The sequence below is a fragment of the Mirounga leonina genome, unplaced genomic scaffold (assembly GCF_011800145.1).
Source record: "Mirounga leonina isolate KUSES-001 unplaced genomic scaffold, KU_Mleo_1.0 Mir_175, whole genome shotgun sequence".
In the NCBI taxonomy this organism is placed as follows: domain Eukaryota; kingdom Metazoa; phylum Chordata; class Mammalia; order Carnivora; family Phocidae; genus Mirounga; species Mirounga leonina.
In genome coordinates, this window is record NW_023270453.1 from 22,885,112 (window position 1) to 22,910,680 (window position 25,569).

The 25,569-nt window shown below is 63.4% G+C and overlaps 1 protein-coding gene across 2 annotated transcripts in view; it reads right to left on the minus strand.

Moving 5' to 3' along the window:
- PKD1 (polycystin 1, transient receptor potential channel interacting) overlaps positions 1-25,515 on the minus strand; it is a 41,400-nt gene extending 15,885 nt beyond the window's left edge. Inside the window, exons 1-15 of one of the 2 annotated variants that reach the window (XM_035021964.1) lie at positions 25,281-25,515; positions 11,795-11,866; positions 11,603-11,674; positions 11,127-11,296; positions 10,184-10,855; positions 9,874-10,057; positions 8,450-8,670; positions 7,952-8,067; positions 7,412-7,538; positions 6,837-7,084; positions 5,714-6,469; positions 4,902-5,033; positions 4,543-4,718; positions 4,211-4,344; positions 26-3,642 (exon numbers count right to left, since the gene is read on the minus strand). In XM_035021964.1, coding sequence (XP_034877855.1) covers positions 26-3,642; positions 4,211-4,344; positions 4,543-4,718; positions 4,902-5,033; positions 5,714-6,469; positions 6,837-7,084; positions 7,412-7,538; positions 7,952-8,067; positions 8,450-8,670; positions 9,874-10,057; positions 10,184-10,855; positions 11,127-11,296; positions 11,603-11,674; positions 11,795-11,866; positions 25,281-25,495 — 6,912 coding nt within the window. In that variant the 5' untranslated portion in view covers positions 25,496-25,515. Of the gene's footprint in view, positions 1-25; positions 3,643-4,210; positions 4,345-4,542; positions 4,719-4,901; positions 5,034-5,713; positions 6,470-6,836; positions 7,195-7,411; positions 7,539-7,951; positions 8,068-8,449; positions 8,671-9,873; positions 10,058-10,183; positions 10,856-11,126; positions 11,297-11,602; positions 11,675-11,794; positions 11,867-25,280 lie in introns of those variants that run through there. The other variant, XM_035021962.1, reaches the window with a different exon arrangement.
- Positions 25,516-25,569: the final 54 nt, after the last annotated feature.

A 25,569-nucleotide genomic window follows, 5' to 3' on the forward strand; every position in this document is an offset into this window, starting at 1 on the left:
ACCCATGCCCCGCAGTGCACCCGACCTGTGTCGAGGCCACACAGGCCCAGTGGAAGCTGAGTGGCGTCTGGTCGCCATCCTCCAGGTTGGGATCGTAGGATTTACTGCCATCTAGCACCAGATCCTGAGTGTCTGACCACACGCGGTACGAGCCGCCCTCGATGATGGGCACCAGGCGCTCGGGCACCACTGTCACGTTGGCTTGGATGCTCCGTGCCAGTGGTGTGTCCCCAAATGACACCATGAACACAAAGCAGTAGTGGCCCACAGGCAGTGCCAGCCGCGGCACCACCAGCTGGGGCCGGCTCACGTCCACACTGGGCAGGGCCACGGGGGCCATGCGCCCAGGCCGCTGGCAGCTGGCGGCCCGGTACACCTGCCAGTGGTACTCGGTCTGGTAGGTGACACAGTCGCGCAGATTGACGTGGGCCTCCAGGTAGTTGCGTTGGGAGCGCCGCATCAGCAGCTGCGGGGGCAGGGCCACATCCACCTCGGGCTCCCTGCAGGCCAGCACGTGGACGGTGACCGTGGCCTGCGCCACGAAGAAGCTCACCAGGTTGGAGGCATTCACCTCCATGCGGTAGTCCCCGGGCCGCAGATAGGAGTGTTCAGCCCAGGGCTCCTCCGTGTCCTCCACCGGGGCCTCATCCCCAAAGTCCCAGCGATAGGCCACACGCCGGGGGGTAGGGCTTGTGGCGGCCTCGAACCGGGCCGAGCGGTTGGTAAAGCAGCGGCCACTGCGCAGCACTACGTGCTGGATGGTGTCCTGGACCTCCGTCACAAGCGTGAGGTTCACCCCGCCCAGCTCGTTGAAGGCACGCACATGGATTTCCAGCAGCCCCGCAGCCACGGGGGTGTAGGTGACATCACGGCCCGACAGGATGACCAGCGAGTCCCCCTGGACCTTTTGCAAGGAGAAGTACCACGCGTAGGCCACACGGGACCCCCGCTGCACCCGGGCTGTGAAGTTCCTCTCCGTGCCCGTGGGGATGCCCGGCTCACAGCAGTTGGGCACCTGGAGCCCACCCACGGCCTCTAGCACTAAGACGCGCACCTGAGCCTGGGCCCGGCTCACATGGTTCTCAGCCTGAATGCTCACCACGTAGTCCCCGATCCGGGGGAAGCTGCGGGAGAAATGGGGACCGGGCAGGGCCTCCATGACGGCCCCGCTGATCTGCAGATGGAAGCGCACGGCGGAGCCAGCAGCCAGCACGATCTGAAAGTGGACCAGCTGCCCGGGCTCCGCCACCTTGCTGTCGGCCCACAGCACCAGGCCCATGATGGGCTCCTCCACCGCGAGCTCGTGGGTGGCCATGACCCAGCTGACCGCGTTGGAAGCGTTAAGCCGAACGGAGAAGGTGCCGGGGTCACGGAAGACCACGGCAATGTGCCGGCCGTGCCTACTGCCACCCGGCACCGTCCAGCACCAGCTCACATTGGTGCCTGAGTCCAGCTGTCCCCAGAAGGGCACAGAGGAGCCGGCGGCCACAAAGCTGCAGTCCAGGTCACCGGCCCTGATGCTGAGGCCGCTGACGGGCACCTGCACAGCCACCTCGAGGGTGGCATTGGCTGAGCCCAGCTGGTTCTCAGCCGTGACCGTGACCAAGTACAGGCCGGGGCTGGGGAAGGCGTGGGTGGTGGATGGCTCCCGGGTCTCCCAGCTCTGTCCTCCCTCCAGGGACCAAATATAAATGACGCCACTGCCACCAGCCAGCTCAGCAGAGAGGGTGATGCTAGCATTGACCGAGGCCGGGTTTGGGGAGGCGGCTGCAGCCAGCCAGCCCACGGGCTCCACAAAGTCCACGGTGCGGTTGGCCACGGCACTGCCCAGCATGTTGGCAGCCCGCAGCTGGATGTGGTAGGTGCCGGCCTCGAGCACAGTGAGCGAGAAGGTTTTGCCACTGCCAGTCAGGGCTGGGCCGCCATCCCGCTGGGCGGCCCAGCTGTAGGAGATGTTAGTACCATCCCGGACCACGGCCTGCAGCTGCAGCGTGCGGTTGGTGGGAAAGCAGCAGCCGCCTCCGCCCCCCACCACCTGCAGCCCCTCGATGTGCTCCAGGACGTAGACGAAGATGCTGTCCTGCGCGGCGCCCACCCCATTCTCGGCGGTAACGATGATGGTGAAGGTGCCCACCGAGCGGAAGGTGTAGGAGATGGTGGGGCCCCCGGGGATGGGCGTGCAGCGGTCGCACAGCACCCAGGAGTAACGCACGTCACTGCCGGCCTCCAGGGACGTGGAGAAACTCACGCTGCCGTTGAGGGGCACCACCGTGCGGCTGGCGTTGACGCCAAGGCCCCGCACGCACTGCTGCACCGTGACATTCAGCCACGCCTCCGCATGGCTCACCTCATTCCATGCGCTCACCCTGACGGCGAAGTGGCCCGTGCTGTTGTAGGCATGGGTGACCATGGGGCCCTCGAGGCGCCTGCCGTCCCCCAGTTCCCACAGGTAGGTGGCGGGCTTCCCGCGGCCCACGGCACAGAACAGATAGGGCCGCCGTAGCTCCAGCACGCCAGAGCTGTTGACCCGGATGCCCATGAGCTCCACGGGCTCCTGCACCTCCACGAGGGCAGAGTCGTTGGCAGCTGAGATGTTGTTGGACACAGCAACCGTCACGAGGTAGGAACCTGGGTCCGCGTAGGTGAATGTGGCCTCGGGGCCCCCGACACGGGCAGCGTCCTCAGTGCCAGAGTCCCAGGTATACCGGTAGAGGAACGGGGGCCAGGCACGAGCCACCAGACGGGCCTCCTCCCCGAGCCGCACAGACTGCCTCTCGGGCCACAGGGTCACGTTGCCCACCTCAGGCTCCACGCACACACTGGTGAAGTAATGGGCCTTGTTCACGCGGCTTGACAGGACCAGTGCCAAGGGGAACGTCCCGCTCCGTGTGAAATTGTGTACCACTGTTGGGTCCCCCGCGATGGTCGTGTTGGATGAGCCGTCCCCGAACGTCCAGTCAAAGACATAGTGGGTCGGGTCCCCGGTGACGTGGGCTGTGAACCGGGCGTGGGGCTGCATGGCGATGCAGGCCGCCGGCTCAATCCATAGCACCTCCAGGACGAAGACGTGCACGGGCCGGCTCAGGGCCAGGTGGCCCGCGGGGCTGGACACTCCCACAGTCACCGTGCAGTTCTGGGCCCGGAGGTACACGTGCTCCACTGTGGCCTCGGGGCCCATGAGCACCGTGCCGTCCCCCATGTCGAAAGTCCACGTGACATTGTCTCCTGACTCCAGTGTGGCCCTGACCGTAACAGGTGCGCCCTGCTCCACAGCCGGGCTCAGGCTCACGCTCAGGCCCCGAAGCTCCTCAAAGACGCGGATGCTGAGGCAGGCTGCCACGCTGCTCACCGTGTTGTTGACCTCCAGATGGACACGGTACACGCCCCTTGAGGCGTACGTGTGGTTGACCTCCGGCTGGGGCCGTGTCACAGCCGGGGAGCCATCCCCGAAGTCCCACGTGTACAGAATGCCCCCAGGTGAGGGCAGTGGGTGTGGGGAGAAGGTGACAGACTGGCCAGCCACCAGGACGCGGCTTCCCATGGCCACGGCCACGGCAGGTAAGGTGGCGCGCACACTCACGGGCACTCGCTGCGTCAGGTTCTCGAAGGTGTTGGACACCAGCAGGGTCAGGTTGTACTCACCTGGGGAACAGGCCCAAGTAAGGACGAGGCCAGGGCCACCACCACCACCAGCTTGGCGAAGTCACTACCGAACCCCATGTTGCTGCGCACCGGGGCCCCTCGGGACGACAGAACAGGGCCCCGGGCAAAATGTAAAGGGAGAAAGTCCCTGGACCCTGCCCTGGGGGCGTTCGCAATGAGGTGTGCGCGGGGTGCCATCAGCACCGGGTGAGACACGGGGCTTAGGCAGGAATGGGAGGAGGAGCAGACCCTCTCTGAGTTAACAGCGAGTGCCACTGACAGGCAGAAGTTGGGGGGGGCGGCCCGAGGTTTACTCTCTATTCTGCGTGTGAGGCTTCTCAGACTTTAAAAATAAAAGGTAACCCCTTTCTTCCCCCAAAAAGGGTCAGAATAGTGGCCGAGGGAGGTCCAGTTTCTGGCCAGGAGACTTGAATCATGGGGCTCAGCAGCCCAGTCCACCCCTCACCCCAGACACCCCTCCTTCACCCTATTTAGGACCCCAGGCCCTCAACCCAGACTAGACAGAGGGAACTGTCCCCACAGCAGGTCAGTGGGCCCCAGCCCTCACCTGGGATGGCATAACTGTGGGTGGCATTGTGCCCCACCAGCACCTGGGCCACCGTGGGGTCTGGGACCTGGAAGGACTCATTGTACGGAGGCTTGAACTGGCCGATCACCTGATCACCGTCCCCAAAGGTCCACCTGCCAGGGCAGCAGGAGGGCCATGAGCAGGCTGGGGGTGGGCGCACATTGGCCCAGCTGCAGCCCCTCCCCACTCCCAGGGTCCCAGGCACCCGGCGCCTCCCGGCAGGTGAGGAGGCGGAAGCTGGAGGGAGAGCCTGGCACCGGCCCCACCCGGGCGCGGCCCGCCCTGCTGCCCACCAGGCCAGGCGCACTCACAGAAAGGCCACCTCCACAGCCGAGTCCACCAGCACGTGGGCGGCCAAGGCCAGGGTGGCATTGGGGGGCAGCACGGGCGGCACCGCAGACACCCGAAGGCCCCTCATCCTGTGCATCCGCTCTACGGTAACATTGTAGTTCACGGTGACGTTGCTCACGTGGTTGGAGGCCGTCAGCTAGAGACAGGGAGCGTACGTGGGCTGCCGCGGGTGGGGCGCAGGCCGTGAGGCAGCACAGAGCCCTCCCCCGCACTCACCCACAGCCAGCCGAGGGGTCCTCGGGAGCAAAGCAGAACAGAAGGCAAAGGTGAGCACCGCACGCCCTGGCCCGCCCCTGCCCCCACTGGTCCCCCCACCCACCGAGAGCTTGAAGACCGCGGCGCTCTGGTAGATGACGTTGAAGACCACGTTGTGGAAGGTCAGGGACTGCTTGTCATCAATGGTCCAGCGGAAGACCACATCCGAGCCGGCCTCCACCACGGGGCTGTACCTCTGCCAGAAGGGCACAGCGTCGGCCGGCCTCAGGGCTTTGGTGGCCAATTCTGCCCTAAGCCCGGGTCCCCCCCATCCGGACACGCCTCCCGGTGGGGCTTCCTGGGCTGACTTCAAGACACCACTGGGGAGGGGGAGGCGGGAGGGGCCGCAGGGTGTGGGACTGAGCTTGGACTGACATGCGCTCCGACCTCTCAGCCCCTCACTTTTCCTATCTGGACAGTGACCTGGTACCAGCGATGGAAAGAGCCCACCATCTCTGAACCTCCCTACAGCCTGTCCCCAGGTTCCTGCACAGGCCGCCTGGGATAGCAAGTGAGTCTCAAAGGGCCCTGTGGTTTTGGAGGTTCACCCCCGTCAGCCGACAGAATGGGTGTGACCAGGGGAAGTTGAGGCACATGACTGTATGAGCGGTAGGGGTCCGAAATGACCCTTCTCATGGCTGCTTTGTGAAGGCCACGGAGCTGGTGGCTGCCCAGTGTGGGGAGACAGCCCAGGACAGGGACAGCAGCAGGCCGCCTGGCACCAGACCCTCAGAAAGTACCCAGCAGAAGCTGCCCAAAACCGGCCACGGAGCCCGCTGTCCCGAGGCCAAGCTCCCCCTCGCCGGGGAGGGGCTGCTCTCGGCACGGGCCCCTCGTCTCAGGGGGGCTCGGGGCGGGCCGGCCGGCCCCACTTACCACCAGGACTCCCTGCAGCACGCGGGCTTCAGGGCTGGGAGTGGCACGAAGGCCACGGATAGGCTCCTCGGCCTTCACCCGCAGGCTGAGGCTGGCCTGGCCGGCGCCGTTCTCCACCACGACCTCGACGGTGTGCTCACCCTCACTCAGCCCAGGCAGCAGCAGCACGGAGAACAGGGTGGAGTTGGCCTCGAGGGCGCAGCCGGGCACCAGGGCAGCGACCGCGGCAGGGCAGGCGGCTTCGAAGGGCGCGCTCACATTGCCCCCGGGCCAGTGGGCTGTGGCTGTGGCATTGGTGCCGGAGTCCGCGCGCAGCACCAAAGCTGAGCCGTTGGTGGGCACATAGAGGCGGCCGTCCTGGGGGGTGGGACGGGCCACCTGTAGCCCGGCCACCGGTGAGAGCACATCGAAGCTGCAGGACAGGTTGTGGGTGCACACGCTGTTGCGCACCATGGCCCGCACCTCATAGCGCCCCGGCCGCTGCAGCCCCGGGTTGGGTCGCAGGCCCAGCAGGGGGGTGAGGCGCTCTGTGGTGGCGAGCAGCCGCAAGGCGCAGGCGGGGCCGGCTGGGGCTGCCTCCAGCTGGGCGGGCAGGTGGGCCAGCCAGGCCGCGGCAGTGGTGGAGAAGTACGGGGCCTTGGCGCCAGGGGCGCCCAGGGCCGGCGGGCAGCGCAGAAGGGCGCCCGGGCCAGCGTCGTGCTGCAAGGCAATGAGGTCACCGGGGAGCAGGGGGCTGTCCTGGCCACGGAAGGTGACCTACGGGAGACGAAGGCAGGCTGCATCAGGTCCTCACAGTGGACCACCCTGGTCGGGGGGCTGCAAGGGAGCAGCTGGGCAGGGTCCACCCGGGGTAACCCGGACTCACGCGCACTCCGCCAGGCCTCATAGGGGCCCCCCAGGCACTCAGGGCAGGGACAGACGGGACAGGCTCTGGGACAGGGCTGTGCGCAGAGCACAGAGCAAGGATGCAGGCAGGGCGGGTCCCGGACAGGGCGGGACCTCTGAGGGACACTGCAGCCAAAACGAGCGGAAAGGCCAGTGCAGGGCAGGGGCAGGGTGCGCCGTGTGTGTGTGGGCGGGTAGCTGAGCGGGAAGCGGATGACACCAGGCCAGTGACACGTACTGAGTACTGGGTGGGAGGGCCCGGTGGCAGGGAGAAGAGGAGCTCCTTCCACAGTGCACAGGAGGCCCTGGGGGGTCCCGGCCCGGACGTGGACCCGTTGGCACAGGCCCGGGGGTGGCAGGGGTCGTCCAGTGGCAGGTGGAGACTAGCTCGGGGGCACCAGCGTCCCTCTGGGGTGCACGCAGGGACTGACTCAGTCGTGCTCTCTGGGGACCTGCTCTCAGGTTCCCTGCTGCTTCCTGGGGACCCTGAAATGAGAAGAGGGGTGTCGGGGCCCTGGCCCGCTATCAAGCCACAGTCAGGGGCGCCCCCATGATGACACGAGGCCTTGCCAGGCAGCACCCCAGCCCCCAGCATGACTCCTCTACCCCCTTCCCCGCCCCCCAACACTGGGCCAGCTGACTGACCCAGGCGAGCCCCACACAGGCAGTCCTGCAGATCCCGAGCCTGAGTTGGTTTCTCTGTGGACACCATTCTGTTCACCTCAAGGCTGGAGACCTGTCCAGTGGCCAAGGACCAGTGCTCGTGACCGCACAGACCCCCCCCCCCCCCCCCCCGCCAGGACAGAGTCCCACCTGCTTCTGCTGTGGGCCTGAAAACCTGCAGCCGCAGCTGGGCGGGCCGGCGGAGCTCCTGGGTGCTGAACTCAGCTGCAGTGAGGAAGGCTTCCCTGCTCACGCCCAGGCTGGGGAACACCATCACCTGGGGGGACAGGGCTGCTCAGCTCCACAGACCCCGACCCCCAGCCAGCCCCAGCCCTGCCAGCGCAGAGGGGAAGGAGCCACCAGACAGGGCTTGCTTCACACTGAGGAAGACAGTCACTCACGATGAGAAATCAGGTCAAAACCACCTATGAGCACCAGGACCACCACCTTGTTTTGTGAAAAAGCCCACAAACATCCAGAGAGAAGGCTCAGGAGCATTCAGGGCTCTCAGACATTGGGAGGAGGCGCTGCTTCTCTCTGCACGGTGGTGGGTTTCCTACGGCATCTTTACTGGGCACACAGGACATTAGGAAGGCCCAGAAAAAAAGAGCTTATTTTTGAAGGAACAGTGCAGCCAGACTAAGGCTCAGTCTCCAGACTATGTCCTGGAGGGTCCTGGGGTCAGCCTACCTCAACAAGCTCCTGGGGGGCCGAGAGGACCTCCTGCTGTGCCAGGGGGCTCAAGGGTCCCTGCAGGTCCCCACTGGGTGCTCCCACGAGGAAGGTCTCCGCGTCCCACACAGGACCTGGGATGGCAAGTGTGCAATGACGAGGAGAGCGTCAGGGGCCCGAGGCGGGGCCAGACCTGGGACTGAGCCCCCCCAGCAGTAGCCTCAAACAGCTACCCCCCAGCTGTGTCTGTCTTGTTGGGTGCAGGCTCTGCTCGGAACCACAGGTGCTCAGTGACACCTAATGGACACTGAACAGCTAAGGAATGAGCCTAGGATGAGGATTGTGACTGTCCTGGCCAGGACAGGAGGAGCTCCTATTTTGGGGGGGACAGCTGTCCTGGCCAGGACAGGAGGAGCCCCTGGGGCACCCAGGAGACCCTGCACGGTGGGGGGGGGCGGGGCGGTCCTGGTCCAGGACAGAAGGTGACCTGCAGCGCCTCCAGGGGCCCCGGCGCACCTCCAGGCCGCAGCTCGCAGACGTAGCTGTGGGGCACTGAGCACAGGTCCGTGTTGCACTGCCCCGCAGGCCCGAGCCGCACACAGCGCTCAGCCGTGGCAGGGTGCGGCTCCCCGGGCAGCCAGTTCTGGCAGCTCTCCAGGCTGAACGCCTCGCCCCGCACCGCGGGGCCTACCTCCGCCCCCTCCACAGAGGAGAAGCCAATCCACACATCCAGGCTCCTGCAGGCAGGCGGAGGAGAGAGTGGGCACTCAGGGGCTCCCCGAAAACAGGCACCCCTCCATCTGCCCTCTCTCTGGGAGCCTGCTCCTCACGGCAGCCCCTCAGGGAGGCCTTGCCCCTGTCCCCATCTCTAGATGGGGAAATTGAGGCTCAGAGAGATGACCTGGCAAGCAAGGCCATGTCAGTGTCCACATAGCAGCCATGCCTAAGGGGCCAGGGGCCCAGCTGAGGGCTCCTTGCAGGGGAAGGCTTCAATCTGGCCAAGGGCTGTGTATTCTGTGACAGGATGTGGGGGCCCCCGGGGTGCGGAGTGGCCGACTCTTGGTTTCAGCTCAGGTCATGATCTCAGGGTTGTGAGATCGAGCCCTCTGCGTCGGGCTCTGTGCTCAGCGGGGAGCCTGCTTGAGATTCTCCCTCTCCTCCTGCCTCTGCCCCCTTCCCCTTCTCTCTTTCCCTCCCTCTCTCAAATGGATAAAAAAAATCTTAAAAAAAAAAAAAAAAAAAAGCAGCTCTGGGCGTAGGTTTTGGGGAACAAAACACATGCATCTCAGCCCCCCGAACAGGCTACTCCCCACAGCTCTGCCAAGCTAGGAAGACCCTTCTGGAGGGAGGGCTTCCCGACACATGGACGGCACAGGCACTGGGGCCCGGCTACTGCCAGTTAACCAGGTGACCTTGATCATTCTGGGCCTCAATTTCCCCTTCCGGACACCGAGGATGTCCAGGGTATGATCCACAGTCTGGTCGGCCCCCCTCCCACACAGGGACGCGGGGAGAAATGGGCATCTGGCCTCTGGCCGCAGCAAGCGCTGATGGCTGGGAGGAGGGCTGGTGCTGGCTACAGGGAAGCACATTTCCTCTCGGGCCTGGGGGGCCGAGGGTGGCCTCCATGGTCACACCAGAACCGGCCCTACCCCTGCCAGGAGGGGCTCAGCAGGGGACAGCAGGGGGTGGGCAGCCTGTAGGACCCGGGATACATCAACCCTACCCCCACGCACACATCTCTGTGCGGAGAGCTGATGGGAATGGCATCAGCTGAGCAAGACGGGGCTCCTTGGCTGCAGTCAGGCCAGCCAGCTGGACGTGGCTCCTCCAGCCACCCCCACCTGTCCTCCTGATCCTCCTCAAGCCTTAGGCTCCATCCCCACCCCAGCATTTCGGGGACCCCACCTCACAGCCTCTCGGGGGGCGGGGGGCGGTACCTGGTGACCTGGGAGACCAGGAAGCGCTGGACGGCAGGACTGTCCACCATGGCCAGGGCGGCCCCGGCCCAGGCCTGGCACTGCTCCTGCGCCTGCAGCCAGGCGGCCTTCTCTGCTACCAGGCGGTAGCAGTGCCCATTGCCGGGGAAGATTGCGGTGTCCGAGGGGCAGAGCGGATGTACCACTGGGGGGTCGGCGGGCAGAGAAGGGGGCATCAGTGTGTCCCCAACCAGGACCACCCCACCCACGCCAGCCCCTCGGGGTGAGGAGGGGAGGGACAACCCAGGCCCGGGGGCAGCAGGGCACCCACCTCGGGCTGGCTCCTCGCCCACAGCCACAATGCTATATGTGGCTTCGAGGTCCGAGCCGCCACGATTTCGGACACTAAGCTTGAGGGTCTCATCACTGCGCACCGAGACGAGGCATGTGAGCTCCAGGGCCACAGGGGCTGCCTCCACCTGCACCTCGGCCCCCAGCCGGGCGGAGCCGGCCCCCAGGGCCAACACAGCTGTCACGTGATAGCGGCCGGGCAGCATGTAGCGGTGCGTGGTGGAGGAGCCAGCAACGTCCACCTTGGGGGAGCCGTCGCCGAAGTCCCAGTGTGTGGAGCTGACGGGCAGGGAGGCAGTGACGTGGAAGGCTGCTTGCTGGCCAGAGGCCAGGGGTCCCTGAGGCCCCACCAGGGTGGCCCCTGGGGAGGCAGGGAAGATGTTCCGGAGAAGGGCGGGGCCCCTGCAGGCAGGGGTGAGGGGCGATGGGGTGCTGGAGCAAAAGGGCAGGCAGGCCGAGGAGGTGTTGGGGGGCCGGGCCGCCCCGCACAGGCACCAGCCCTGGTCTGAGAGGGCCCCGAGGCCCTGGCCGGCCGCGAAACAGAAGGCACTGCATGCCGCGGGTGTCAGTGGGCCCTCGTGGGCAGCTGAGAAGGCCACCAGCACCACAGCGCCCGAGCTGTTGTCAGGAAGGCAGGCGATGTACTCCTCACCTGGACGGAGCAGACAGGCTGGTCCCCGGCATGCCCCCGCTCCGGATCCCACATCACATCACCCCGCTGCTCTCGCCACCTCCCACCTGCACTGGCCCCTTGGTCCACAGGACCCTCCGGACCCCCAACCCGGTCTGTCTCAACCACCGTGACTACTGTCCACGTGCCTCCCAGCCCCATCCACCCCCACCCACGCTGGTAACCCCGGAGCACCTATGGGGACCTGCCCAGCAGGGAAGGCCCCAGCTGGCCCTACTCCAGCCACACTCACCACAGCCGCCATCCAACAAGGGGACACCGAGGAGGGGCCGGCCAGCTAGGGGGCCGGGCCCGGCACACGTGGCTGCCTCGGGCCGAACCACACGAACCTGCCGCTCCTCCACCCAGCGAGGCAGCCACGCCAGACCACAGTCACACTCCAGCGGGTTTCCACTCAGGTTTCTGCGGGAGGCGCGAGGCTGGGCACTCAGCGGATGGCAGGGCAGGTGAGGGGGACCCGAGGAAGGGTCTCTGCTGGCCTCAACGCAAGGAGCGGGGGCCTGGGGTGCCCTCACAAGCACAGCACCCCGCCATCCCTGTGGCAGTGCCGGGCCCCGAAAGAGCTCCGGTGGGCAAGCACACAGCCCCCAGCGCCTGGTCTCAAACAGGAATGGGCACAGAGGCCAGGTCAGGAGGGCAGGGAGGGTAACTGGGGGGGCCAGGGGGGGGCTCAGGCTTGGCTACTGACACCCACCAAAAACAACTTACATTTCACTTAAATTAAATAAATTAGCAAATATTCCTTCTTCTAAAGTAGAAATCTTGTTGTTACTTATGTCCCTGGAAGAAAGGGGGGGATTCAGCAAGGTCTGAAGGAAGCCCCCATAACAGAAAAGGTGACAGGCAGCCGCCACCCGCCCACCCCATGGAATCACACAGCCCCCTGGAGTGGACACTCACAGCTCTGTCAGTGCGGAGAGGTTCGCCAGGAGCCCCACGTCCAGGGCCTGGAGCAGGTTGTGGGAGACATCTCTGGGGAGCAAGGTGGTCACTGGTCAGTGCCGGAGCCCCGGACAGGGCACAAAGCAGACCCAGGCCCACCCCCAGAGGCTCCCCCACACGCTCCAACTCCCTGCTCTTGAGGCCAGGATAGAGGATCCAAATGAATGGAGCAGGAGAGGGCTGGGAGCCTTCAGGACTCCGTCCCCGCCCTGCCCCACTCCCCTCCTCTGCCCAGTCCCCCGCCCCCTGCCCCAGCAGTGCCATCCCACATAGGGCCTGAAACACACCATGGCAGCCCAAGGGTCTCCAGGGCCAGGGGCCTCGCTGCTGCCGGCTTGGGGGAGGGCTGGCCTCCGAGTGCCACCAAGACACAGTGGGGCACAAAGACCAGATAAGCAGGGAGGGGACCCTGGGGGACCACCTCATCTGAGAGCTACGGTGACAGGCCACAGTAAACACGAGGTTAACAGGACCCCAGGACAAACACCGGCATGGTCTACAAGGTAACACACAGGTTCAACAGGAAGCATAGCCGGGCAGGAATCAGGGAGGCCGGCTGAAAGGGGAGACGTGCACTGGTGTCCGACCGCGCTGCTGCGTTGGGTGGACGCTCCAGAGACAGGCGGGCCCCGCCAGAGTCCACGCAAGGGCACAGCAGACCAGGAGTGAGAGCCGGCTCTCCGTAAACCCCAGGAGGTTCAACACCAGCTGGGACGGGCGAGTGTCACAAAGCCTGAAGCCAAAGGTGACAACTGACGGGGAGAACATAGGAGAGCATCACACGATTCTCCGAGCGTCAGGCACCAGCAGCAATCAAACGGCAAAGCCAGAAGATCCAACTACAGAAAAACACGCAACCTCCACACAAAGCATCATAAATAAAACCAGACAACAGGCTGGGAAGAGCACTACCAACTTCCAGCGGGGTCAAAGGCCCCAGCGCCCTTTCCGCACGCACCTACCAGACAGCGGCTCCAGGACCAGAGCACAGAATGAGAGCTTCACCAAAGAAACAGAGATCCCAGACACAAGGAGACGCACCGGGGAGAACAGCACGAAAGCACCTTCATCCGCCAAGTCGTGAATATTTCAGAACCACGACCCCTGGTGCTGGCGACAGCCCCCCCCCCCGCCCCCGCAAGGAGGGTCAAAGCCCTTCAAACAGCACACTCTGCGGCCAACGACTCCACTCTCCCTCCCAGCCCGGAGGTGGAGGCCACGGTTGCCCCTACCCATCCACTCCCCTGACCTGGGAGACACTTCTGGTCCCTGCTTCACTGCATCCTCCTCATCCCTGCCCCAGGCTCCCACGTCTGAGTAGCCCCCTCCTGTGGCCTCCAAACTGATGAGGCCTGGGCCTCCCACCTGCACAGCCTCTGCCCTTGCAGGTCACCGCTCGCCCTCGGATATCCCCAGAATGCCTCTCACTGGCCCTAACCTGGCTCCCAGTGACCACCCAGTCGTGCAGAGGTGGGGGTCCACTGACACCTCCTCCTGGCCCAACCATTTCCAGGTCCTGCCAACCCAGCTCCTCCAACACAAACTCTCACCCTACCCCAAGCATAGCCTGGTCAGATACCCCATCCCTGGGCACCTGCCTGGCTGCCACGGCCCCTCCTATCTAAGCTCCTGAGGCAGCCTGGGTGGGGCGGGGGTGGTGTCCAGCTCCCAAAAGTCACCCTCTGAAACGGAGCCTGCTCCAAATACAGCAGGACCTGAGAAGGGGCTGGTGCGAAAACAAGGTCCTCATGGGAGAGCTGAGGCGCACACACAGGCCCCTGAGGACATGGGGGAGGAGGGGGTCCCAGGGCTTCGCAGGCTGGGACGCCTGGTGCAGCACCCCAGCCTGGCTCATGATGCTGCAGACCACGTCTGGAACCAGGCTCAGGAAACGACCCCCACCACAGCCCGACCGCTGCTTCACCCGGGAGGGGCTGGAGCACCTGTTGGGAGCAGGTGGGGCTGGGGGCCAGGGGTCTCCACCTGGAGCAGCCCCCCACTGCTGTGACCGGTATGCCCGACCAAGCAAGAGCCAGGGCGGCTAACTTGGCAAGTTCAACTTCCAGGCAAGAGGTTCAAAAATGCAGCACAAGCCGGAGCCTCACACGGCAGAGGGCCCCCAGCCCCAAGAACCAGGGTCACCACAGACGCCCCTCCCCTCAACTGTGGGGAGAGACAGGATTTACAGTGGCAGCGACCAGAGCCCATTGGTCAATCGGCGGGTGCAGCCCCCTCAGCACACGGATGCAAGAGAAATCCAGGTGCAAAATGCAGCCCCTCCCCCTGCAACTGTTCAAACTAAGATCTAAAGAAAGTGCCGGAAAGGGTGCACCATAGCAGCTCCAGTCTTGAGAGCACGCGAGTCCCCTGAGTTTTCCACCCTCATTTTGCCCTTGAAGTAGGAGAAACAGGGTAGGAGTGGATGGACAGGCTGCCCCGGGGGCCTGGAGTGGGGGTTTCAGAGGGGAACAGGTGGCGAGGGGGCTGGCAAGGGGGGCCAGGAGCCCCATCGGAAGAGGAGGTTGGGGCAGCGAGGCCGCCTCCACTCAAGAAGTGGCACTCTCACTGACCATGGGCTCAGGCCAGAGCCCTGCCCCATCCCAGCTCGGTGCCCAAGGTCTCCGCGAGCCTCTTGGCTTCCCATCTGGGGGGAGGGTGGACACAGAGAGACAGCGTGCGTGTGGCTATATGCGCAGGTCCGTCTCCACCCAGAACCTGGGTTCCAGGAACTCCATGGCTGGAAAGGCTTTTGGGGGCCAGGGGACATGGGGATAGGATTTTCTGGCTAGGTTACCTGTGCCCCCCACAATGGAGCCTAGATTCCCCCGTCCCTTCTCACACGTGGCAGAGGAAGGGGTGCTTTCTGATGGGTCAGGCTGGGCCTTCCTCTAGGGTACACTGCCCACCCTGTGTTCCACAGGCTCACCCCAGCCGGCCCGCTCCCACTCCCGGGGTAGGGTGGACAGGCCAGGCCGGGAGACCAGGGAGAGGTTGGCCGGACTCCCACCCAACTGGTCAAGCACGATGCTCAATCTTGGGCCTCAAGCAGAAGACAAAAGAAAGAAGGAAAATCCCTAAAATGTTTTCCACATCCCATTTTCTGGAAAATCCATCATGAGTGGCAGCTGCTGGGAACCGCCCTTGGTGCCTGAGAAACCAGGGCAGCGGGTGGGCGGGGCGGGTCAAGCTCAGCGTCCAGGCCACTCAGCCAGCACCCACCCCGGCCCATCAGGACATTGCTGTCCCTGGCCTCACTGGCCCGTGGCTCCAGGTCATCCTCGGGCCAGTTAAGTCCTCCATCCAGCTCTGCGTGGTCCAGCAGCCCCACTGAGGCTCCCCTCTCCTGCATGCGGAAGGCCCCACATCAGTCAGTCACAGGCACTGGCCACATGCTCCCTGCTCTCCAGGGCCCAGTTGAGCCCCCCACCCCCCGCACTTACCTGGGCCTAGCCTGGCCCCTGGTGCACAGAAAATATCAACAGGCTCCCCAGGATCTTCCACGGCCAAGGTCCCGTGCCCCAAGGGCATACCATGCCCTGAGCCCCAGCCCCCCAGCCTGCCCCACGGTGTGGGAGCGTCTGTTTGGGGCAGGCCATGGGTAACCATGTACACTGGGAGAGATGGGAAGGGCAGAGGGGACCCTGAGGGGGAGCTCTGGGTGTCACTGGAAGGAGGACATGGAAAGAGAACACTGGTAGGGTCCTCACCCAGTCCCACACCCCCAAGGTCCTCAACAGCCATATGTCCACATTTATTCTTGCCATCAACGTTCTGGGGGAATGCCAAGGAGGCCTCAGCCAGCCCTCCCCCCCAGGTGACATCATCATAGTCTGACACCCTGCCCCCACACCGGTGTTCCCCAGGTCTTACAACCACAGGGGAGAGACACAGCAGGCCCAGGGAGCCGCCCAAGCCGCAGGGGCTTGGGCCAAGCAGCAGCTGGCCTCTACTGGGAGGAGGGCCAGCAGCCTGGCTGGACAGCACCCCTAAGAGGTCCCGGGCCAAGCAGGGCCCACCCTCTGGGCCAGCTAGATACTCCCCAGCCCCTCCAAGGCCCACACAAGCAACCTCCACAGATCCCCAGGCCAGGGCTGGAGGGGTCAGGCCAGCTTCGGGAGGAGGTGGGTGACCTGGGGACCCACACACCACCAGGGGACAGGCACACACCCACAACAGCACAAGACACATGTCACCTCCCCAGGCACCAGGGATCAGGTTGAGAGGCTGGCCTTCCTTCTCCTCCCCCACAGTGACCCAGCAGTCCACTGGGGAGCCCAGGCTGTCCCCCATGCTCCCCCTGCCTTCCAGACCAGACATCCTCATGAGGGGGGACACCAGCCTCCCTGGGGTACAGGCCCCCAACGGCATGTCCCTGAATGTCTGGGTCTGCTCTTTCCTGCTCCAAGCAGAAGCCTGGTGGAGGGTCCTTGCTTCCACCACCAAGCTGGAGGTGCCCAGCAGGTGCTGAAGGACCCCCATCGGATAGGCGGCTCCCCCTTGCCCTCTCCACACAAGGTTCAGCACCTGCGTCCTGCCCCTGCTCACATCAGGGCCCAGCGGGGAGAGGTGAGAAAGGGCTGTACCCAGAAGAGGGGAGTGGATCAGGGTGCGTGAAGGTAGAAGCCAAGGAGAGGGTGGTCACGAGGAGGTCTGCAGTGTTCTTGAGCCTGGGGTGGCCAAGAGCACTCTACCCTTCTAGAGCTGAGGAACTGGAGGCCCCAGAGAAGCTGGGCCCCTGCCCTGCAGCCCTGAGTGGCCACAGTTTCCTCCTCTGCCAGAGAGGAGCGGCTCGTGTGCCCGTTCCCCAGTCCAGATGCTGGGCGGGGTCTGGGGGCCAGCCGGAGCCCCCAAGGAAACATCTGCACATTCCAGACGCATGTGGTCAGCGGCGGGGGCGAGTGCCAGGCCCCAGCCCGTCACCCCCACCCCTGCGCTGGCCGCCGCACTGGAAACAGGGCTTGGGGGGGAACGGGCTCCAGAGGGGCCACTGCAGAGGTTATGTAACCCACTCCTCCCGAGCCAGCAGCTGCCTCCTCCCTCTGGCAGGACGGGACAGAGTGCTGGCGGGAGAGAGGGTACCCGCCTCCCCATCCAAGGCCCAGGGCTCCGTGCTGCTCCCTCTACCACGGGGCACCTGGAAACACAGCCTCGGCTGGCCTGTCCTTTCCCTGGAGGCACTGCCAGCTCTGGGGGGAAACAGGTTCTCCTCAGCCCAGCAAGGAGGACCCCCGACTAATCCCCTCAGGAGCCAGGCTCAGGCAAAAGGGGAGAGGCTACAGTGCTGAACCTGCCCCCCCGCACCCCCGCCCCGGGCCCGGGCCCTGGGGCTGGCGACACCGCAGCTCCCCCCAGCACCGGGGGCAGGCCGCCGGGAGCACCGAGCCAGTTTGCGTGTAATAACCTCATTCTGTTTTCATTCTGTCTATTTATGGTGAGCAAGGCTGGCTTCCAGGGCCGGAAATGATGATGTGTAAATTAATGAATTCAAGTTTAGGAAGGAGCGGATTTGAAGACAAACAGGCGGACAGGGCCAGCTGGGGAGGGGGCAGAGGCAGGTTCTCCGTGGAGGGGTCCGCTGGCCCCAGGGCAGCGGCGAGGGGCTGTCTCAGCCTCCAAAGTGAGGAGAAGAGGTCTGCATGGGAACCTCCCAGATCCAGGAGGTGGCCCATGTTTCACAGCGTTTTGTGGGGGCCCCCACACCTGAGCTCTGCCCCTCCCACTGCTGAATTCTCACCAGGATGGGGCATAGATAGCTGGTGTGGTGATGCTGCACGCAGGCCAGGACAAGGAGGGGAACTCAGACCTGCAGAAAGGAGATGAGCGGGGGGCGTCCTCCACATTGGGACAGAAAGATCAACCCACCCCGAGGCAGTCACCTTCAGAGCATTAACAAGACAGGGTGGGGCCCCCTCCCAGGAGAGGGTCTAGCCTGCTCCTCCCCCTGTGGCTAGGGATTTGGGGTCCCCTTCAGGGCAAAGGGAGCAAAAGGACCAGCACCAAGGGTGCCCAGCCTCCCCCCAGATCTAGCATCTGTACTCAGCAGCTGCGCTCAGACCTGTCACAGCCAGCCAGGCCAGGAGCGCGCCATCCCATTTTATAGGTGGGAATGTGGAGGCTCGGGGAGGCTGCCCTGCTCGTCCCACCATCACCTCCCCAGAGTCGGGAGACTGAAGGAGGAAGGCCGGGCTCTTCCCCATCCTGGCCGCGGGGGGGGGGGGGGGGGGGGGGGGGGGGGCGCCGCTCCCCCCGCCGGGGGGGGGGGGGGGGGGGGGGCTGGCATGTGGCCTCTGGCTTGCCAGGGGCAGAGACATCAGTCCAGCGTGGCTAGCCAGCCCATCACCCCCTCAGCTGCCGGGCATGGCCAATGGCACGAAGCAGCCTGACCCCAGGGCTATACAGCAGCTTGCAGGCACCGGACCCTGGAGGCCAATCGTGCTGTTAGCCTTGCCCTGAGCACTGGCCCTCATTCCCTGCTTCCAGAAGGAAAAGCTGGCTTCTGGCCCTGCCTTAGGACAAAGCCCTTTCCAGGGGGGCCCCATAGCATCCTTCAGGGCACGGGGGCTGCTAAAATCAGGGACACCACACTTGGCCAGGCCTGGGCCCACAGGCACCTCAGGGAGAGAATGAGCCCTGCCCACCTTGGCCACAAACGCAGCCCCTTCCCTGGCACGGGCGGCTGGGCACCACTGGGCCCCTTGGCGGAGACGGCTGCCAAGCCACAAAGAACGAGGTGTTCCGGGAAAAAAGGACGTGAGCTGCATTTTCCAGCTGCGTTCTATTCGGCAGCAAGACTGCAGGCACGCTCGGCCGGCGCCCCCGCTGCACGCGGCCCACCCCGTGGACACGGCCCCGCCTTGGCCGGCTGGAGACGCACAGGCACCCAGCTCAGAGGGCCAGACGGCCGCCGCCACCCCAGACAGCGGCAGGACAAACGGGATGTTTTCATTCCAGAGTGCTCCGCGGGCTAGGCCCGTCTGGGTTCCCACTGCTGGCGCTGGCCACTGCAGAGTGTTCTGGAAAGGAAAATGTGCATCTCCATCCAAAATGGCTTCCTCACTTGAAACCTAGCTCATCCAGGGCCTCCCTCAAGAGCCAGGGTCTCAAGAGCTGTGGGGGAGCACGGGTAGCGGCAGAAGCACATCCCATCCCACGGGCAGCGTGTGGGGGCAGGAGCCACGTCCTCCAGGGCCACCCAGCCAGCTGTCAGAAGACGGTGGCCAGCGACAAGCTGCCCAGGGCCAAGGCAGAGCAACAGAGAGAGGAGGCGGCGGCCCCCACAGGAGACACCCTAGTCTCAGGCCCCGGGAGAGCCGCAGGATGAGCCTGCAGAGAAGCAGGAGAGGGAAACTGAGTCTCACCGACACAGTGTGCCTACGCTGCAGCAAGATCACCAGGGTGTGCCATGCGCGTGATGGTGGAGCCAGCAGCAGGGCTGATGTGGGGGGCACCAAGCAGCTCTCGTGGCCAGGGATTTCAGCGGCGCCCCATCACCCCAGGTCACAGACAAAGGTGAACATGGGAAGTGACACTTTCTAGTCACACCTCAAAGCTTCACTGTGTCACAAATCCGTACCTGAACGCATCAAAAACACAAATGCACAAAACTGACACCCAACACCAGAGGAGCGTGCCAGGGGTCCCAACTCCCAACAGCTGCATGGCCCTGCACTGAAGACACCTCTGAGGTCAGAGCAGAGGGGGCAGCAAGGCTTCTGGACCTCGGGGCCTCCCTCCAGCTGGAGCTCAGGGCTGTACAGGAGTCCGCCCCCCACCCCCAATTTGGTCTGAACAACGCAGTGACTGGCACACATGCTCAGGGCTCCTCTCTCCGTGCTTCTGTTCTGTCAGCAGGACAGGTCCCAAGGACCCATCGGTCAGTGGCCAGTGCTTGGGGACAAGGTAATGGGCTCTGAGGATGTGGACAGAATGGAGCCAAGGGGCCACCCTGGCAATGGTTAGTTACCGTGGTCCCAGCGCTGAGCCCTATGGACACGCCCACAATCCCAGAAGGGACATCCATCCTCGGCGCCCACTGTACGAGTGAGGAGACTAAAGCTTGGGAAGGCTGAGAGACGCAGCCAAGGTCACGCAGGAAATGGAGGAGCTGGGATTGAATCAGGTCTGATTCAGGGCCAGAGTCCCGACTGCTGGGTCTCCACGCCTCCCTCCCAGAACCAGACAGGAAGTCAGTGGGAAGAACCCCAGCACAGATAGCAGATCGACGCCCGAGGACGGAGCTGCAGGGAAGGGCCAAGCCAGCAGCTGAGGCCGGAGCCCAGAGCCCACCCAGTCCCCCTCAATCCCACAGGGGGTGCCCCCCACTGCCACTTCTATGAGCCAGGCCCCTGTGTGCGGCACTGGGGGTATGCCCCAGAGTGCGCTGATGCAGTCACCTCTCCGCCACAACTCACCAGCCGTGTGACCCTAGGAAGTGACTTAACCTCAGGGAGCCTCAGTTTCCTGGTCTGTAAAATGGGACCAAGAGAGCTTCCAACGCCATAGTATCATGCAGATGGAAGGTGACACAGGACAGAAAGGGCTTAGCAAGGAGCCCAGCACGTGGCAACCACGGAGTGAGAGGACGACCCAGTGGTGGGGAGCGGGGTACACACCCCCAGCTATTTTCAGAGATTTCGTTTTCAATTCAGTTGTACTTCACATACTATAAAGTTCACCCTTGTGAAACTTACAACTCAGTGGTTCCTAGCGTGTTCTCAAGGTTGCGCAACCAGCACCACTGTCTGATTCCACAACATTCTCACCCCAAACAGAAACACCTCCCCTACTCAGCTAGACACGCTAGTCTGCTTTCTGGTTCCATGCATTTGCCTGTTCTGGACATTTCCTACCAGTGAAATCATTCAACACGTGGCCTCTTATGTCTGGCTTCTTTCACTTAACATGTCTTCAAGGCTTGTACAGGTTGGAGCAGGTGTCAGGGCTCCGTTCCTGTTAACGGCTGAGTAGTACTCCAGCGGATTGGCAGACCACGTTCGGTTCCTCTGTTCTTCTGTTGCTGGACACCTGCACTGTCTCTACGTTCCGGCTACTATGAATCCTGCCGCTGTGAACATTTGTGTACAAATTTCTGTGTGGACCCAGGTTTCACTTCTCTTGGGCAGACACCTTGGAGCAGAATGGCTGGGTCCTTCCGAGGAGCCGGCAGACCGCCCTCCAGAGGGCTGCTCCATTCTGCGTCCCGCCAGGGTTGGGTGGGTGGTCCGATTTCTCCACACCTCGAGACGCTGGCTACCATCTGTCTGCGACAGCCGTCCACATGGGCATGAGGGGCATCTCACTGCAGTTTGATCTGCGTTTCCCTGAAAGCAACATGTTGAGCTTCTTTTCATGTGCTTACTGGTCATCTGTCTCTTTTTTGGAGGTATGTCTGCTCAGATCCTTCACCCATTTTTTAATTGGACCCTTGATCTCATTCACGTTGAGAATACATAAAAACCCTTGTTGTCACTGTTTTTAATCAACGTTCTGGCTACGAGTCCCTCGCCACGTAAAAGACTCGCACATGCTCTCCACCTGGCAGCTGTTTGGCAGGTGGGCTCATTTTCCTAGAGGTGGCGGTCCTCACTACTCCCAGCACCACCCAGCTCCTGAGGGTTGCTGGAACTGTGGGTTCTCTGGTGTTGGTCTCTTCAAGTACCTGAGTGTTGCAGATGCAGCCCAAGCCTCCCCATTCACCTTCCCGCCCAGGCAGGGGGCCCTCCTACAGTGTGTCCTCCTGTCGACAGCTCTGGCAAATGTGCATTCCGTGTCCTCTTGGGAAACTACGGCTACACATGCATTTGTATTCTGAATTCCAAGGGCTGGCTGCGCACCTCAGGGGACATGAGCGTGAGAGCAGCTGGGCGTGCAGGACGCCCAGATCCTCCCGAGACCCATCTCCACCCAGTAGCCAGTGTTCTGTGCCTCTTCCATCTGGGACCCTCCAATGCTGTCCCTAACAGTTGCCTGGATAAAGGCCTCACCTCCCACGCCTCCCATCACCTGGGGCCTCAGAGACTCCTCCAAGCTGTCCCTTGTCTGGGACGCTCTCTCTCAGACCTTCCAATGTCACCTACACTGGGGGTCCTTCCAGGTAGCCCCTCTAAAGCAGCCCCCCATTATCTGTGTCTTTGGCTTAACATCAGCTTCCCGGTGAGAACTGAGCCTCAGAGACTCCAGACACAGGGCCCGGCATGCAGCAGTCAGGCTCTCTGCCTGCTGAGGGCTCAGGAAGGGGACCCTCTGTGGTCTGGCCAGTCCAAGGCAGCCTAACATGTCACGCACACACCAGGCCCGCAGTCTGCTCCCCAATGCCCACCTTCCCTCGCACCCATGCGCTATGCAGATGCTAGAGACCTAGCCTCCTCCAGTCCCCGACTCTCCTGCCATTCAGGGGCATGGGCGGGGAAGGGTGAGGCCCTAAGCACCCCCCAGGTGACACAAGACCCTAAGGCCCTGATATTTCCATCAACGAACCAAGTCCCTGAGTTCCTGCCCCAAACCTAGTCCTAGACCGGTGGCTGAAGTGAGCAGCACACAGCCCTGACAAGGGGCTGGCCCAAAGCAACCACACCTGAAACTGACCGACAGGCGACATGCGGAGCAGCACCTTCACATGTGAACTTCCCCTGGTGACGAACATGCTCAGTCTCTGCGGTCCTGTCCCAATGGCCACAAGCGCCTCCAGAGGACGTGAAATGTGGCTTGCTACACAGCACAGCTCTGGAGCAACCATCCAGCTACAGGAAACAGAGGCAGGAGGACACAGGGGATGCCGCCATGGAGATGACACAGGCGCAGTCCAAACCCAGCTGCTCTCGGAGCCAGTTTCAACAAGTTGCATGAGGAAGGAAAGAGATGAGGGAGAGTGGATACCTCATCAGAAGACAAAAGACACAGACTAATTGTACCATGTGGACCTTATTTGGATCCTAATTCAAACGACTAAAAAAAAAAATGGAGACAACCAAAAACCTAAACATGCTGGCACGGACGGGATTGGGGAATTGCTCACAGTCTTAGGTGTGACCACGTATAAGGTGATATAAGGTATAAGGTGTGATGCTTATACGTCAAAGGACAGGACAGCTGGCAACTGGTTCAAAGACGGACGGAGGTGGGGTGTGGAGGGGCAGGACAGAGGGCGATGGGTCCATGAAGTTCAGCACGCAATTTTGTCTACTTCTTCTGGGTCTGTTCAAATTCTCCACGATAAAGCTTTTAAAACGGGACAACAGCAACACTTTGCTGAGTAACGTCATCTGTCTCAGGCGCCTTCCAGCAGCACTGTTAACCCAGGCCTGGCTCATGACAGAGGTACCAGGCCTGAACCCAGCAGGACCAGGAGAGAGCACAGTTTTCCTTGGGTTCCTGCTCCCCAGCCTCCAGAAATTTCCCAGAGGCAGCTTCGGGGTGTAAAGAATAGCGCGGGGTCTCCTCCGTTCCCCATCCACTTGTGTCTCAGGATTCCATCGCAAGCTCAGAGAGGCCAGCAACCCTGGGAATCCTGCCGGCTCAGGCCGGGCCAGGCCACCAGCTCCCAGGACCTCCAAAACCCAGGAGCAGATCCTACAGAGACACATGCAAAGCAACAGTCTTGGGCTCCATCACTGTGCCCAAGAGGCTCCAGAGCCTGCACCTGCTGCAGGATCCTGACTGAGCCACCTGTATTGTTTACTTCCTACCCAGCTCCTGGAGGCCAGCTCAGCATCAGCTGCTGGGGAAGCAGAGAATAACCAGAAGAAACCAGGCCTGACCTCAGCAGCTCCCAGCCCACCAGAGATGGAGGTATCTTCACCACAGTATCCAGAAACAAGGAGGGGGGGGGTGTGGGGAATCTGATCCAATTATGCTGGTGCAGGCAAGAGGCCATCTCCACAGAGACAGAGGGGATGGTGAATGCTCAAGGGGTCAGGTAGCAAAGCGACAGGCCCAGTGTGACCCCAGCACACACACCCCCATCCCGCCCCTGGCCATGGCTCCCAGCTAATCCTGGAGAACCTGCTCTTCCCCCACCCCCATCCCACTCACCAAAGCCCCAAGGACATCCAGACCACCCAGGAGAAATACCCACCCCTACTTCACCCACTTACTCCCCAACATCCAAACTCATCTGAACACTGACCATGGGGTCACCTAATTAAAGGTGGCCATACACTGGAGGCACCCAGGGAATATTACAGAACCAAATTCCAGGACCCATCCCCAGATTTCACAAGCCTGAGGATGTTAAATGCTCCCCAATGGATTCTAGCACGTGGCCAAGGACAGATGGGAGTCCTGGCTTCGGTAGCTGAAAGTGCCCAAGAAATCCAAACAGGGCCATGGGAATGCAGATCAGCAGGCCCTGAGCCTGCCCCTAGCCTGGGGACAACTGTCTGCAAATCTGGGTCCCCTGCACCCTGTCCATTCCAACTTCGGGTCCTGGGAATCTCCGTCAATCCCAGCTCTGCTATGTGCTGGCCACGGCTTGGTACCTGGGCAAGTCACATCCCCTGAGTCTGTTTTCTCGTGTGTAAAAGAGGAATCTTCGCTGTACCTCTGCCTCAGAGGGCCAGGGGAGGGTCACAGCCAGAGCCTGGCACAGGGCTCACAAAACACCTGAAAACAGCTCTTCAGCGTTTTAAACTACTCCTGCAACCCCACCTGCCCACTGTCCCCAGGATCACATCAGAGCCCTCTGAGCCCAGCCCACCTCCCCACAACTCCCTTGCAGTGCCACACTGGGGTGTACCTTAACACCCACACATGACCAAATGCAGCCTCCGGACCTTGCACACACGGTTCCCTCCTCCCGTCCTGCTGCCACCTTGTCACTCCTCCTTTAACATCAGGCCAAGTCTTACACATCCTTCAAATCTTTATCCAGACACCTCTTCCGGGAAGCCTTCCCCGCCATCCCAGACAGAGCTCTCCTCCTCCAGGCTTCCTGCTGCACGGCTCCCAGGTGCAGAGCATCCCCCAGGCCAGGCTGCATTCTATTAGTCCTTAATTAGCGTCTAAGTGCCGGCCGGTTCCCTTCAGACACCTTCCACCCCGCCCCCGCGCGCTGTCTCAGGTTCCCCCATCAACTCGCGATTGCGGAGCCCCCCAGGTGGGGCGTTTCTGCGTTCAGAGAAACCGGGAATCTTCTGCTTCGCCCCGGCCCAGGCCAGGGGCGCTGAGGACCGCCCGCGGTCCCGGGTTTTCCTTATTTAGTCGGGCCGACCTCACTGCGCTGGAGCCTCGCCCTGGGAGAGGCCTGGCCCGCACTCCGTTTCCCCTTCAGAGGCCGGGGACGCGCCCACGCCCTGCGAGGCCCGCCAGGCCGGCGGCCTGCCCGGCCGGGCCTCTCCCCGGAGCCGAGGGTGCAGGCGCGCCGAGGCCGCCCCACGCCCCGGGCGCCCCCGAGTCCCGGCGCCATGGCAACCGCCCGGCCCGCGGCGCGGGGTGGCGGGGTACTCACAGAGAGGTGGCGTCGGCGGGGATGTGCAGCGCGGGTCCGAGCGTCCGCAATCCGCGGCCGGAGCAGTTGACGCGGCAGGCGGAGCCGGGCTCCGGACCGCAGAGGCAGGGGGGCGCGCACGGCCCGCAGCCGCGCCCGGGGCCCCCCGCCAGCGCCGCGAGCCACAGGCCCAGGCCCAGGGCGAGCACCAGGCGGGCGGGCGCGGCGGGCGGCATCGTCAGGGCAGCGCGCGCATGGCCCCGGCCCGGCCCCGAGCGCCCCCGGCGCCCGCCCGGCGCGGGGGCGCTCG